Below are 16,642 nucleotides of genomic sequence, written 5' to 3' on the forward strand. Positions count from 1 at the left end.
ACAAGGAGAAGCAGGAGACCAAATTGGATGTGGAGGGATGGAGTGAAAAAGATTTTGAGCAATCGGAGCCTGAACATACCGGATGGTGAGAGGCATGCAAGTAAAAGATTAAATTGGAACGATGTGGTATACTGGGGTTGAAATGCTGTCAATGGACTGAACCAGGGCATGTGAAGCGTCTAGGCTCAACCACACCTGGACTATTGGCATATAAAATATGACAACACTTGACTCGCTAGCCCTGCCTTTTGGCAAAATGGTAGGAACACTTAGGTAGAATCATAGGTTGAAGTAGTAGGTAAGGACATCAGGCAGGAACATTAGGTTGAAGTAGTCAATAGGAACATTTGGTAAGAGCATCTGCAAACAGTGCACTAGAGTTGCCCTAATCCAGTGGCATGTTAAGGGTGAAACACGAAAGGCTAAGAAGTGGCAATGGATTTCACTAGTTATGATGACTATTGCTGTAGCCACCACCTTGAGGGAGTTCTAATGAGGAGAAGGCATCAGAGATACAGATGGTTGAATCACTATCAATTACATTCATCTACCTCCGGAATTCTTTATCAGCATTCATCAATACAGAATATGCAATGTAGTTAGGAAATATTTACCAAATGGAAAGTTATGCAAACTTACCTAGAACAGCAAGATCAACATCCAATTTAATGGAGATCTTTGCTGAGCTGGCACCTTCTGGCCAGGAGTTTATAAAGCAGTGGAGAAGAGCACATTTTATATTACCGCTGGAGCAGTTAAAATCTTTTGTATCCTTGATTCCCTCTTCTGAGACACTTTCCTGATCACCAGACCTACAAATAACAATTCAGTTTCAAACTTCTGTCTTACAATAGGTAAAACTATGTTAACACACCTAATGATGGTCAAGACCTGGGCTCTTCAACCAATTCACTCTTCCAAATTTCAGATATCCTCTATTATATCTGCAAGATTCCTAGATCATAGAAATCCATCCAGAAAAATCAATCAAACGCACATGGGCAATTTAGTGCTTAACAGCTGATTGAATGTGTCAGCAATTTTGATGCAAAAGGTCAAGTATTTCTGATGGGTGGTTTACATATGAGAAATGTGTTAGATAAATATACAATTGGGGGGCAAGGATTTTTCTGTAAAGTGAACAGAAATGGTGAATAGCTTGTAGAATTCTGTGCTCCAAAAGGACTGGTGACTGAGAATACTCAGTTTAAAAAGAGGGAAAATGGTAGGTGACCAGCATCCCACTCTAGGAGAATAGCTAAGGAGATACACTGTCCCCTGGCAAATATCACAACAGCTTTCAAGTTTACAGACAAAGAAATATTTGGCAAGCTATTCATATTCTACATAAGGCCAAAACTAGAATATGTTTCTCAGGTTTTGTCACTGCACCCACAGCACAAAAAAGAACTTGTAGAGAAGGTCCAGAGGAAGGCAATAATGATTGTACCAAAATCAAGAGAACTATGCTTAAGAGAAAGGCTAGAGGCTTTAAATTTAACTACCTTGGAAGAAAGATGACTGAGGGGTGACCTGATCACAACTTTTATGTTTTTAAGAGAGATCAACAAAGTGGACAGTAATTTGTGAGAGATCTAGGGATAGAGGAACCAGAGGACAAGGTGAAGTTAAGTAAGAAACTTGTATATAAAGATGCAAAGAGATACTTATCCATCTCCACAGGAATATCTATAACATTTATTCATTTTCATTATCAATGTCCACAACATATACATATCTCCATTACAAATCACTTCACTCTTATGTCTGTCTTCATCATCTGTAACCATCACAACCACTGCTGTGCAAAGCAACTATTTTCACTGTTCATATAACTCATCCATCTTTACCATGATTATCCACATTAATAATTTGCCATTAATACCCATTCACCTCTATATCATTATTCTTCCAACTTCCAAAGAGCATCACTATAAATTTACTTTTTGCTGTAATTTCAACACTTATTATCAAAAGCAGCATTCTCATTGTAGTCAAAGTCTATAATCAGCATACAAATAATTTCATTACTGTACTCTTGCAGTTTTAGCTACTTACTTAGGTGGATTAGGATTTGAAGTGGTATCAAAGATCCCTGTTGTGTTGAAATTTACAGAACCAACATCACTGACACCATCTCCATTTTCAGTGGTGTCAACAGAGTATGATCCATTAATCAGGTTGCACATGAATGGCTGACGAATAAAATTAGTCTGGAAAAGAGAATCCAAATGATAATTAGTCTCATTAAGATGGATTTCATATACAAGATATAAGTGTGAAAAGGCAAATTCCTAACTGTACTGTATGGAAAGGGACTTTTCCACTTGTGGGGCCCCACCTTTAGAACTTTCTACACTATCATAAGAATCTAAAATTCAGTATGCAGTCTACATTCACTATCTATGGCCCATGCCTCACAACCATATAATATTGTTGGAACTACTTTTCCTTCAAACATACCCATTTTCACTATCTGAGATAACATTCTCTCTTTCCATACATTCTTCATCATTCCCAGAACCTTTGTCCTCTCCCCCACGCTACAACTCACTTCCACTTCTATGTTTCCATTTGCAGCTAAGTCCTCCCCAGCTAACTTGTCCCTCAACCCTGCTGAACCTAATAACCTTGTTCTTATTCACATTCACTCTCAACTTTATCCTTTCACCCACTTTTCCAAACTCAGTCACCAACTTCTGCAGTTTCTCACTTGAATCAGCCACCAGTGCTGTATTATTGGCAAACAACAACTGACTCGCTTCCCAGGCCCTCTCATCCACAACAGACTGCATATTTGCCCCTCTATCCAAAACTCTTGCATTTACCTCTAAACACTCCATCCATAAACAAATTAAATAACCATGGGGACATCACACACCCCTGCTGTAGACCAACCTTCACTAGGAACCAATCACTCTCCTCTCTTCCTACTTACACACATGCTTTACACCCTTGATGAAAACTTCTCGCTGTTTCTAGCAGCTTACCTCCCATACTCTTAAGACCTTCCATAAAGCATCTCTATCAACCCTATCATATGCCTTCTCCTGATCCATAACTGCCACATACAAATCCATCCATTTTTCTAAGTATTTCTGTCACTTTCTTCAAAGCACACACCTGATATGCCCTATTTTCAGCCCCTGCACCTTCCTCTTGACCTTTTGTTGCTTTCTCTTGTACATCTCCCAATCAACCACACTCCTCCCTGTAAGAACCACCCATATTCCTCTTTTTTTCTTTCATTAGTGCTTTTACCTCACCAGTCACTATTCTTTCTCACTTGCTCAACTCCCACATTCCACACACTTCTCTTGCAAGTCATAGTAAGCAGATTATGACCACAAAAAGGTAGCTTCAAAACATTATCAACATCATTTACCTTTACAATTCTTTAGTTCTCTTCCTTATAATACCAATGATGAACATTCTAAAAAATAATATATGTTGGAAAACTGAATATGAAGCAGTCTGATGTGTTTATTTCAACAGATATTTGTATTTGACACTTTCAATTGTAAATATCTACAAAATCATGGAGCTTTCTACATAAACCTGCAACATTTATAGCTTAATAAACATTTCATTAATTACCATTGAAAAAGTACCATTAAAATACAGGAACCTCTCAATTTTCATGTGTTTGATTTACATAATTTTCAAATATAGCACACAATCCATTTACACATTTTTTTTAATTTACATGGGCTTTAAGTTAGGAATGGCACAATCATCATTGGGCTGGAGAGCATGGTGTTATGGCCAGTGACATGCGAGAAGTGCCTGTACACATGGCATGGATACAGTCCACAGTCTTGGAGTGCTACAAATTGTGTGCTGCAATATACTGTATGCTGCATGTATTTTGCCTCTTGCATCACACTACCGAAGTGTCTCTAAAGTTCTCAGATAACAGTGTTGCTAAGAAGGGTAAGACCATCACCAATGAGGCTAAGATGGATTTGCTCAGAGTTAAGAGAGGTGAATAAGCATCTGATACTAAGCATGCCCTTCAGCTTATGGAATCTATGGACTATTCATGATAGTGCAAAGAAGATCAAGGAGAGTGCCAAGATTGAAACAATAATAAGTGCATCTAAGACTTCCTATACCTGGAGTTTAATTATGGAGAGAATGGAATGAATGCTGAGCACATGGATTGAACACCAAAGTCATGGAAATCTTCCCTTCAGCATGCTTGTGATACATACAATGGCACAAAGTACATATAATGACTTGGTAATCGAAGAAGCAGTGGATAATTTCAAGCATGTCCTGGTGGGTAAGTGAATTTTAGGGAAAACCACAATTATCTTAATATCAAAATGTCTGGAGAGGCTGCTTCTGCTGATGATGTTCTAGCCAAAAAGTTCCCAAGAACCTTCAAAACCATTATCAAGGAGGCAGTTATTCTCCTAAGCAGATTTTTAACCTGCCTTGGAGAATGTACATTTCTCATGGCAAGAAGACTGCACCAGGATTTAAAGTTTGTTATTTTCTGTTTTTATTAACAATTTAATGTAAAGAATGTATATTACAGTATTTCATATTTCTTGTACATGTATACTTTAGTTTTTCATTGGTATAATATTTAGTACTATCTCATTAATAGCAAATCCCTCTTCTCCAATAGTTACCATCTACGTTGAGGTTATCTTCCAAATTGTTATAGTTTATCCTATAACTTACCTCTGGGGCATATATCTTTCACAAAGTTCTGCCCATCTGTGAAGCTGAATGGAATGTGTATCATTAGCTCCACTTGTTCCAGAGGTGTTGACCCATTCTTCAGTACCTGCAATAAATAATTTTCAAATGAGATGTCACAGATTTGCTCTAAATAATCTTAGTCATATCTCTTTAGTATAGTATCATTCAATCCACCAAACACAAATATCAATATATGTGTCATTATCTCCAAAGAAATTTTCTATCATTCTTTTAACCCAGACAGACATGAATCCAGCTCACCTTAAATCAACAGCTTCTCAAACAAAGCAAAATTCCAACCATTTTGTGTTACATACGACACACATGATATTCAATCCCAAACCAATAACACAAATTAAAGGCCCTCAAAACACTAACTGGCACCAGATCTGGACAAAAAAATAATTCCTCTACTTTCTATACATACAATTCATTTGCTCTATTTTAAACTATGCCTCACTTGTCTGGTCTTCCACCATCTCAAAAGCAAATATAATAATGCTACAAACTACACAAAACAGCAATTGCTAGTTGCCTAGCAATTAACAACATTCGTCACCTTCACAATGAAACAAAGATCCTCCCAATACAAGTCCATCTCAATACACTTGGGACCCAATTCTATGCAACAACACTAGATCCCTCCTACCCAAACCACTCTATAACCTTGCACCAACCCTTCAAGTAGAAATAAAAAGCTTACCCCTGCCTTAACACCTGTAATCTCTACTCACAGATCCCCCACCCCCAACGAATATTTTTTTCATACTTGATTGCTGTTTCCTGTGTTATTGAAGTAGCACCAGGAAACAGATAAAGGAAAACATATATGCAGACACACGTGGTAAACAGAGAAGAGGTAGTAAAAGCTTTGCGGAAGATGAAAGCCGGCAAGGCAGCAGGTTTGGATGGTATTGCGGTGGAATTTATTAAAAAAGGGGGTGACTGTATTGTTGACTGGTTGGTAAGGATATTTAATGTATGTATGACTCATGGTGAGGTACCTAAGGACTGGCGGAATGCTTGCATAGTACCACTGTACAAAGGCAAAGGGGATAAGAGTGAGTGCTCAAATTACAGAGGTATAAGTTTGTTGAGTATTCCTGGGAAATTATATGGGAGGGTATTGATTGAGAGGGTGAAGGCATGTACAGAGCATAAGATTGGGGAAGAGCAGCGTGGTTTCAGAAGTGGTGGAGGATGTATGGATCAGGTGTTTGCTTTGAAAAATGTATGTGAGAAATACTTAGAAAAGCGAATGGATTTGTATGTAGCATTTATGGATCTTGAGAAGGCATTTGATAGAGCTGACAGAGATGCTCTGTGGAAGGTATTAAGAATATATGGTGTGGGAGGTAAGTTGTTAGAAGCAGTGAAAAGTTTTTATCAAGGATGTAAGGCATGTGTACGTGTAGGAAGAGAGGAAAGTGATTGGTTCTCAGTGAATGTTGGTTTGCGGCTGGGTTGCATGATGTCTCCATGGTTGTTTAATTTGTTTATGGATGGGGTTGTTAGGGAGGTGAATGCAAGAGTTTTGGAAAGAGGGGCAAGTATGCAGTCTCTTGGGAAGTGAGTCAGTTATTGTTCGCTGATGATACATCGCTGGTGGCTGATTCGGGTGAGAAACTGCAGAAGCTGGTGACTGAGTTTGGTAAAGTGTGTGAAAGAAGAAAGTTGAGAGTAAATGTGAATAAGAGCAAGGTTATTAGGTACAGTAGGGTTGAAGGACAAGTCAATTGGGAGGTAAGTTTGAATGGAGAAAAACTGGAGGAAGTGAAGTGTTTTAGATATCTGGGAGTGGATTTGGTAGCAGATGGAACCATGGAAGCGGAAGTGAATCATAAGGTGGGGGAGGGGGCGAAAGTTCTGAGAGCGTTGAAAGATGTGTGGAAGTCGAGAACGCTATCTTGGAAAGCAAAAATGGGTATGTTTGAAGGAATAGTGGTTCCAACAATGTTATATGGTTGTGAGGCATGGGCTATAGATAGAGTTGTGCAGAGGAGGGAGGATGTGCTGGAAATGAGATGTTTAAAGACAATACGTGGTGTGAGGTGGTTTGATTGAGCAAGTAATGAAAGGGTAAGAGAGATGTGTGGTAATAAAAAGAGTGTGGTTGAGAGAGCAGAAGTGGGTGTTTTGAAATGGTTTTGTCACATGGAGAGAATGAGTGAGGAAAGATTGACAAAGAGGATATATGTGTCAGAGGTGGAGGGAACGAGGAGAAGTGGGAGACCAAATTGGAGGTGGAAAGATGGAGTGAAAAAGATTTTGAGTGATTGGGGCCTGAACATGCACGAGGGTGAAAGGCATGCAAGAAATAGTGTGAATTGGAACGATGTGGTATACCGGGGTCGACGTGCTGTCAATGGATTGAACCAGGGCATGTGAAGCTTTAGGGGTAAACCATGGAAAGTGTTGTGGGGCCTGGATGTGGAAAGGGAGCTGTGGTTTCGGTGCATTATACGTGAAAGCTGCTAGAGACTGATTGTGAACGAATGTGACCTTTGTTGTCTTTTCCTAGCGCTACCTCACGCACATGTGGGGGGAGTGGGTTTTCATTTCATTTGTGGCGGGGTGGTGACGGGAATGAATAAGGGCAGACAGTATGAATTATGTACATGTGTATATGTCTGTATGTGTATGTATACGTTGAGATGTATAGGTATGTATATGTGCGTGTGTGGACGTGTATGTATATACATGTGCATGTGGGTGGGTTGGCCACTTTCGTCTGTTTCCTTGCGCTACCTTGCTAACGTGGGAGACAGCAACAAAGTATAATAAACAAATAAATATATTGCTTTGAAGAATGTATGTGAGAAATACTAAGAAAAACAGATGGATTTGTATGTAGCATTTATGGACCTGGAGAAGGCATATGATAAGAGTTGATAGAGATGCTCTGTGGAAGGTATTTAAGAGTATATGGTGTGGGAGGCAAGTTGCTAGAAACAGTGAAAAGTTTTTATTGAGGATGTAAGGCATGTGTACGAGTAGAAAGAGAGGAAAGTGATTGGTTCTCAGTGAATGTCGGTTTGCGGCTGGGGTGCGTGATGTCTCCATGGTTGTTTAATTTGTTTATGGATGGGGTTGTTAGGAAGGTGAATGCAAGAGTTTTGGAGAGAGGGGCAACTATGCAGTATCTTGTGGATGAGAGGGCTTGGGATGTAAGTCAGTTGTTGTTCGCTGATGATACAGTGCTGGTGGCTGATTCGGGTGAGAAACTGCAGAAGCTGATGACTGAGTTTGGTAAATTGTGTGAAAGAAGAAAGCTGAGAGTAAATGTGAATAAGAGCAAGTCAACTGGGAGGTAAGTTTGAATGGAGAAAAACTGGAGGAAGTGAAGTGTTTTAGATATCTGGGAGTGGATTTAGCAGTGGATGGAACCATGTGACCAAACCATTTCAGTACACCCTCTTCTGCTCTCTCAACCACACTCTTCTTATTACCACACATCTCTCTTACCCTTTCATTATTTGCTCGATCAAACCACCTCACACCAAATAATTTCCTCAAACATTTCATTTTCATCACATCTGCCTCTCTCCGCACAACCCTATCTATAGCCTACACCTCGCAACCACATAACATTGCTGGAAGCACTATTCCTTCAGACATACCCATTTTTGCTCTCCAAGATAACGTTCTCGCCTTCCACACTTTCTTCCAACACTCCCAGAACCTTCACCCCCTCCCCCACCCTGTGACTCACTTCTGCTTCCATGGTTCCATCCACTGCTAAGTCCACTCCTAGATATCTAAAGCACTTAACTTCCTCCAGTGTTTTAGATATCTGGGATGGGACTTAGCAGTGGAAGGAACTATGGACGTGAAAGTGAGTCACAAGGTGGGGGAGGGGCGAAGGTTCTGGGAACGTTGAAGAATTCGTGGAAGGCAAGATCCTATTCTTCAACATTCCCAGGGAAAATTATAGAATCTTAAAGTGAATGAATAGTAAAATGTGGATGAAAAGGCCCTGAGGAGAGAATGAGAAAAGTAAGGGTGTCATGATTTTTATGATAGTGTGGTACATTTGTGGATCTTTTTTTTTTTAAACAATAAAATAGATGATTAAGACATCACTGCAAGGTGAACTCCTAATATTTCTGATGTGGTTGTCTTAACATCCTTGAAAAATACATTATCCTTAAATGATAGAGGGTTTTCTTTTAAAAAACTAAAACAAATATTTATTTTACTGCAGCATCAAAATATTTCATTTCTAATTACTTACAGATAAACTGTGAATGAAACGCGGCATAACTGTTGTGTTGATCTTATCATCCCCCAGACGCTGATACAAAACCTGTTCCTCCTTTGAGTACCTGAAGAATAACACAAAATATTATAGATAGGGTGTTCCTGTTGTTAGTATTTTAGATAAAGTGGGTAATAATAAAATTCTGAATATAACTGGTAAAAAACAACATATTCTTTACTCATGACTTAATGAAAGGGTTAGCCAAGTGGCAAAAAAGAGAGACAATTGCTTTGTTATCTTGGAAATAATATTATATTATCATGATTATTTTACTTTGTCGCTGTCTCCCGCGTTAGCGAGGTAGCACAAGGAAACAGACGAAAGAATGGCTCAACCCGCCCACATACACATGTATATACATACATGTCCACACATGCACAATATACATACCTATACATCTCAATGTATACATATATATACACACACAGACATATGCATATATACACATGTACATAATTCATACTGTCTGCCTTTATTTGTTCCCATCGCCACCTCGCCACACGTGGAATAACAACCCCCTCCCCCCTCATGTGTGCAAGGTAGCGCTAGGAAAAACACCAAAGGCCCCATTCGTTCACACTCAGTCTCTCGCTGTCATGTAATAATGCACCGAAACCACAGCTCCCTTTCCACATCCAGGCCCCACACGTTTGCATGGTTTACCCCAGACGCTTCACATGCCCTGGTTCAATCCACTGACAGCACGTCGACCTTGTAATACCACATCGTTCCAATTCACTCTATTCCTTGCACGCCTTTCACCCTCCTGCATGTTCAGGCCCCGATCACTCAAAATCATTTTCACTCCATCTTTCCACCTCCAATTTGGTCTCCCACTTCTCCTCGTTCCCTCCACCTCTGACACATATATCCTCTTGGTCAATCTTTCCCCACTCATTCTCTCCATGTGACCAAACCATTTCAAAACACCCTCTTCTGCTCTCTCAACCACACTCTTTTTATTTCCACACATCTCTCTCACCCTTACATTACTTACTCGATCAAACCACCTCACACCACATATTGTCCTCAAACATCTCATTTCCAGCACATCCACCCTCCTGCGCACAACTCTATCCATAGCCCACGCCTCGCAACCATACAACATTGTTGGAACCACTATTCCTTCAAACATACCCATTTTTGCTTTCCGAGATAATGTTCTCAACTTCCAAACATTCTTCAAGGCTCCCAGAATTTTCGCCCCCTCCCCCACCCTATGATTCACTTCCGCTTCCATGGTTCCATCCGCTGCCAGATCCACTCCCAGATATCTAAAACACTTCACTTGCTCCAGCTTTTCTCCATTCAAACTTACCTCCCAATTGACTTGACCCTCAACCCTACTGTACCTAATACCCTTTCTCTTATTCACATTTACTCTTAACTTTCTTCTTTCACACACTTTACCAAACTCAGTCACCAGCTTCTGCAGTTTCTTACATGAATCAGCCACCAGCGCTGTATCATCAGCGAACAACAACTGACTCACTTCCCAAGCTCTCTCATCCACAACAGACTGCATACTTGCCCCTCTTTCCAAAACTCTTGCATTCACCTCCCTAACAACCCCATCCATAAACAAATTAAACAACCATGGAGACATCACACACCCCTGCCGCAAACCTACATTCACTGAGAACCAATCACTTTCCTCTCTTCCTACATGTACACATGCCTTACATCCTCGATAAAAACTTTTCACTGCTTCTAACAACTTGCCTCCCACACCATATATTCTTAATACCTTCCACAGAGCATCTCTATCAACTCTCTCATATGCCTTCTCCAGATCCATAAATGCTACATACAAATCCATTTGTTTTTCTAAGTATTTCTCGCGTACATTCTTCAAAGCAAACACCTGATCCACACATCCTCTACCACTTCTGAAACCACACTGCTCTTCCCCAATCTGATGCTCTGTACCTCTTCACCCTCTCAATCAATACCCTCCCATATAATTTACCAGGAATACTCAACAAACTTATACCTCTGTAATTTGAGCACTCACTCTTATCCCCTTTGCCTTTGTACAATGGCACTATGCAAGCATTCCGCCAATCCTCAGGCACCTCACCATGAATCATACATACGTTAAATAACCTTACCAACCAGTCAACAATACAGTCACCCCCTTTTTTAATAAATTCCACTGCAATGCCATCCAAACCTGCTGCTTTGCCGGCTTTCATCTTCCGTAAAGCTTTTACTACCTCTTCTCTGTTTACCAAATCATTTTCCCTAACCCTCTCACTCTGCACACCACCTCGACCAAGACAACCCACATCTGCCACTCTATCATCAAACACATTCAACAAACCTTCAAAATACTCGCTCCATCTCCTTCGCACATCATGTTGGAAATAATATTGTACCCAATACTACCTGTAGGTAAACCCTTCTGCCCTGTGAGACTGGATCACCATTCATAAACAACAGTTTGCCTCTGTTTCTTGTAATGGAGCATGACTATGTCACGAGCTCAATTCTGCATGTGGCAAACATCCTGACACTCATGCCCTGCTTTGTAATTACTTGTTTGTAATTAACAATTTGCACTGTATGAGGAGGTAGTTTTCACACTCATGGGGCCCTATCTCTTAAACATTCTCTATCACACAACCTCTTACATTTATGTATGCCGTTTGTTTTAACCATGTCCTCATTCATTCTGTTCCATCTATCTACTACCCTCATACTTTAAAAGTATTTCTTTACATTCTTTTGACAAGTTTCCCACTTAATTTCATGTTAGGCCCTCTGCTCTATTTATCCATCTCTTTAAGATCTGTTCGCTTTCCACATCATCTATTTCTATTAAAAACTTATAGGTTGTAATGACCAGGTGACCTCTCACTCTTCTGTCTTCTAAGGTGGGTAAAATTACCCACTTCTAGTCTTTCCCTGTAACATAACTTTCTTAATGATGGAAACATCTTTGCTGTTCTCCTCTGGTCCTTCTCTATAAGTTCTTTGCATTTCTTTATGTGCAAACCAAATCTGAGAAGCACGTTCTAGTTTTGGCACTATGTAGCATACATATAGCTTGCTAAATGTTTTCTTATCCATGTACTCGAAAGCAATTCTGATATTTGCCAGCAGACAGTTTGTCTCCTAATATGGGGCTCTGGTTAGGGATAATGTCAATTCAAAGTTCTTCTCACACACAGAATCTAAAAGCTCATTTCTTGCTAGATAATAAACACAATGAGGCTGTCTTTCTCATTACTTTACATTTGCTGAAACTCCTCTAATGTTTTACTCAGATAGGCATGCTTAAAGCTTCACTTATCACACATGGGTCACAAGCTATCTAGACAACAAAGTGAATGATAATGGTGTTTTACTGAACAGTGAACTACAGAGTATCTTAAGCGAGTGGTGTAGAGTGATCATAGGATCTTGAGATTTAAGAGAACTTAGCAAAGCAGCCCCTGTAGCTGCTTATCTCTTGTGGTGCTAGTATAGTACAGCTATCACATGCAAATGTGTGCTCAAACTCTAAGGAATTAGACATCCTTTTGGAATCATGGTCACCTAGGAACCAGATTCTTAAGCAAGTAATATTAATGTTGATTTTGGACTGTTTCATTGTGATTTGTATAATATTTTTTCTTGTTATAATCATTCAAACATATGCCTAAGATGGTATTTACTGAAACTATGTACGTGGTTATCTCAAATCCAATTCCACAGTTGCCCAATAGTAATTGTTCTTAGAAGGAAGAGATACATGATTAAACATTAAATGCAGGTGTGGGGGGGAGTTTATACTAAAACGTTTTCAAAGGTGCAAAATTTTTTGGATTTGAACATGGAACCCTAAGATTGACTGTAGACAATTCTGTTTGAACTGGGAAATTTTGGACTGTTGTCTTTGACATATCCAAGGCTTCTGACACGGTGTGGCATGAAGGTCTCATCTCTTAGCTCCCCTATTCTGGCTTCCCTCCCTCACTTTCATCTCTGACCAATCTCTCTCTGTGGAGCCTTCCTCCTTTTCTCCATCAACAGCAGTGTCCCTCAAGGTTCTGTCCTGTCCCCTCCACTTTTCCTTTTTTTCAACAATTTCCTCTCCACAAATAATCCAATGCACTCATATGCTGACGACTCAGCGATGCATTCATCCACATCCTTCAATTCTGCTCCCTCTTCTCTCACTTGATCTGCATTTTGTCTTGACACAGCTTCCTCAATACACTCAGACTTGGAAAAGATATCTCTGTGGGGTACACACAATCTTGTAAGTTTAATGCCTCCAAGACCCAATTTTCACCCATCTCTCTACCAAGAATTTCTCACAACTCTCATCTTTTCCTTTGACGGTTCTGTAATTCCACCTCTTGACTCAATGAACATAGTTGGTATTACTGTAACATCCACTCTTTCTTGGAAACCCCACATTACAGGAATAGCTAAGTCTGCTTTCAATTTCCTTCCCAAACTTCCTTCTCTTTTAAGCCCTCATGCACTCCCTAGGACAGTCTGGGGTTTGGGAAAATAAACTGATTTTGTGTTAGGTAGTAGCTGGCAGGCAGCCAACGACAATAGAGGTATATTACCAGTACAACTTCCCTGGGTATTGGGAGGGCTAGTGATGGCCATGTAGTGAGCCAGCACTTCAGTGTTTGTCAAGCTGAACTTTCCTTTCTGTCTCACCCACACATGTACTACTGGAAGACTGTCCATAACATACAAAATCTCCTTGTCATACATAACACTTGATGACACTCAAACCACACAGCTCATTCTTCGTAACGAGATTTTCCTACAGTGAGCACTATGTGCTAGCCCTGCCTTTTGGAAAAATGATAGGAGTAATAGATAAAAGTAGTAGATAGGAACATTTAGGCAGGAGCATTAGGTAGACGTAGTGGGTAGAAACATTGGGGGTGAGCATTAGGTAAATGTAGTACGTAGGAACATTAGATAGGAACCTCAGCAAACACTGCAATAGATGCCCTCTGCCAGTGGCCCGTTAAGGGTGAAGGACTAAAGGCTAAGAAGTGGCAATGGCTTTCATTAGTTATGAAGACTTTATTGCTGTGGCCAACTCCTTGAGAGAGTTCCAGGTGGGAACACGCATCAGAGATATAGTTAGATAGTTAGAATTGTTTTTGTGTTTGCTACATCTAGATTTGAGTTTATGAAGCAAGTTTTGTTCCTTTAAAGGAGACAGAGGTGAGCAGTGCTTCATGCAAAATTCCTAGAGGGTAGAAAATGGGTTTACTCTTCTTAAAGAGTAAATCCATCCTAATCACCCTTGCTCACTGGCCTCAGCTGTAAACAGAAACAGTTTTGAATAGGTCAGGTTATTTTCTATTAAATTGTCAAAAATTCAAAATGCAACTGGAAGTTCTGTTTTAAGCCACAGAGTTCACATATCTTAAAATCATGCAGAAAAGTAAAATACAGGTGACTGAAAAAACCTACAGTTGAACCATCAACTCACAACAAGTCTGAAGAAACAGATGTGATAAATGACTAGTTAACAAAAGAAGAACTAATTTACATAATTCATACTGGGCAGATCAATTAGTTTTTCTTGCTCACTACATCACTAAAGTACAAAATGTCAACTATAGCCCCATTTCTCATTTTAGGCTTTTATTCCCAGAGCACAGGTCAGATTATTGTTTTAGTATGTTGTATAGTGGCTGATTCGTGTGAGAAACTGAGTCTGGTAAAGTGTGTGAAAGAAGAAAGCTGAGAGTAAATATGAATAAGAGCAAGGTTATTAGGTACAGTAGGGTTGAGGGACAAGTCACTTGGGAGGTAAGTTTGAATGGAGAAAAACTGGAGGAAGTGAAGTGTTTTAGATATCTGGGAGTGGATTTGGCAGTGGATGGGACCATGGAAGCGGAAGTGAATCACTGGGTGGGAGAGGGGGCAAAAGTTCTGGGAGCGTTGAAGAATGTGTGGAAGTCGAGAACATTATCTCGGAAAGCAAAAATGGGTATGTTTGAAGGAATAGTGGTTCCAATAATGTTATATAGTTGCAATGCGTGGGCTATAGATAGAGTTGTGCAGAGGAGAGTGGATGTGCTGGAAATGAGATGCTTGAGGACAAGATGTGGTGTGAGGTGGTTTGATTGAGTAAGTAATAATAGGGTAAGAGAGATGTGTGGTAATAAAAAGAGTGTGGTTGAGAGAGCAGAAGAGGGTGTTTTGAAATGGTTTGGTCACATGGAAAGAATGAGTGAGGAAAGATTGACATAGAGGATATATGTCAGAGGTGGAGGGAACGAGGAGAAGTGGGAGACCAAATTGGAGGTGGAAAGATGGAGTGAAAAAGATTTTGAGTGATTGGGGCCTGAACATGCAGGAGGGTGAAAGGCGTGAAAGGAATAGAGTGAATTGGAACGATGTGGTATACCGTGGTCGACATGCTGTCAATGGATTGAACCAGGGCATGTGAAGCATCTGGGGTAAACCATGGAAAGTTCTGTGAGGACTGGATGTGGAAAGGGAGCTGTGGTTTTGGTGCATTATTACATGACAGCTAGAGACTGAGTGTGAATGAATGTGGCCTTTGTTGTCTTTTCCTAGGGCTACCTCGCGCACATGCGGGGGGAGGGGGTTGTTATTTCATGTGTGGCGGGGTGGCAATGGGAATGAATAAGGGCAGACAGTATGAATTATGTACATGTGTACATATGTATATGTCTGTGTGTGTATATATATATATATACATGTGTATGTAGGTGGGTTGGGTCATTCTTTCGTCTGTTTCCTTGTGCTACTTGCTAACGCGGGAGACAGCGACAAAGTGAAAATAAATAATGTATAGTTTCTACAACCTTAGAACAAAACCAATCTCAGCTATATAGAATGTCTTGGCTATCTTATTGTTGAAGTACTTTTGAAATTTCAGTACCTTTCATGAGAAATTTTTTACATTACTCTTAATAAATATTCAATAATTAAAAAAGTCTTTGTGATTTACATATGGAACTTTTTGTAAACAGATGTTTAACAGATAAAGCTGCTGCAGTTATTACTGACTAGATGCTGCCTCCCTCTTGCCATGACATGTGGACATGTTAAATCTAAATGTCTGATTCTTAACCCATAGAATTAGGTTTTTTAAGTAAAATTTGCCAATTTCCTATGGACTTTTGACTGAAAAATCTCAGTCCACAACTTGTTTTTAAATAAAAGTTGATATCAAAAACAGTAAGTATATTACACATTTCATCTGTAGCACCTAACTACATCGTGGATAACTAACAAACTTATGCATCAGTAGATTTTAGCTCACCCATGCAGTTTTAAAGAGGCATGTGCTGCAAACTGAAGTTCTTGGAAGAATATGTTGTCCTCAGGACGGATCTCCTGCCCCTCCCCTGATACTTGCACATCTACAACTCCATTCCTTGAGTGATCTGTCAGCTGCCTCGGATCCAGTACCACCTCCACTTTGTCCTGAAGAGGTAATTTTGTCAAAAACATTATTCTAAGTAATCAAAAATAATTATAAGCTACAGACCAATTTTCTAACACATAACACATTGACAGGTATAACATTATTTTAGAGGCTCCATCCATATAAAAGTTATTTCTAACATCATATTCTTTGTATATATGTAATAATAACTTGCCTAATTTCTTTCATTAGTTTGTATTTATTTATTGACCTCTCTAAGAAGGGAATACATTTTAGTA

At 39.7% G+C, this 16,642-nt stretch overlaps 1 protein-coding gene across 1 annotated transcript in view; it reads right to left on the reverse strand.

The window, feature by feature from the left end:
- The window catches only part of LOC139750197 (integrin alpha-PS4-like), a 154,490-nt gene that overhangs the window by 14,398 nt on the left and 123,450 nt on the right, over nt 1-16,642 (reverse strand). The window contains 6 exon segments of the mRNA XM_071664621.1: nt 640-812; nt 2,059-2,213; nt 4,693-4,710; nt 4,712-4,798; nt 8,948-9,038; nt 16,239-16,402. Of these exon segments, the coding sequence (XP_071520722.1) occupies nt 640-812; nt 2,059-2,213; nt 4,693-4,710; nt 4,712-4,798; nt 8,948-9,038; nt 16,239-16,402 (688 nt within the window).

Source organism: Panulirus ornatus, chromosome 9 (assembly GCF_036320965.1).
Source record: "Panulirus ornatus isolate Po-2019 chromosome 9, ASM3632096v1, whole genome shotgun sequence".
NCBI lineage: Eukaryota > Metazoa > Arthropoda > Malacostraca > Decapoda > Palinuridae > Panulirus > Panulirus ornatus.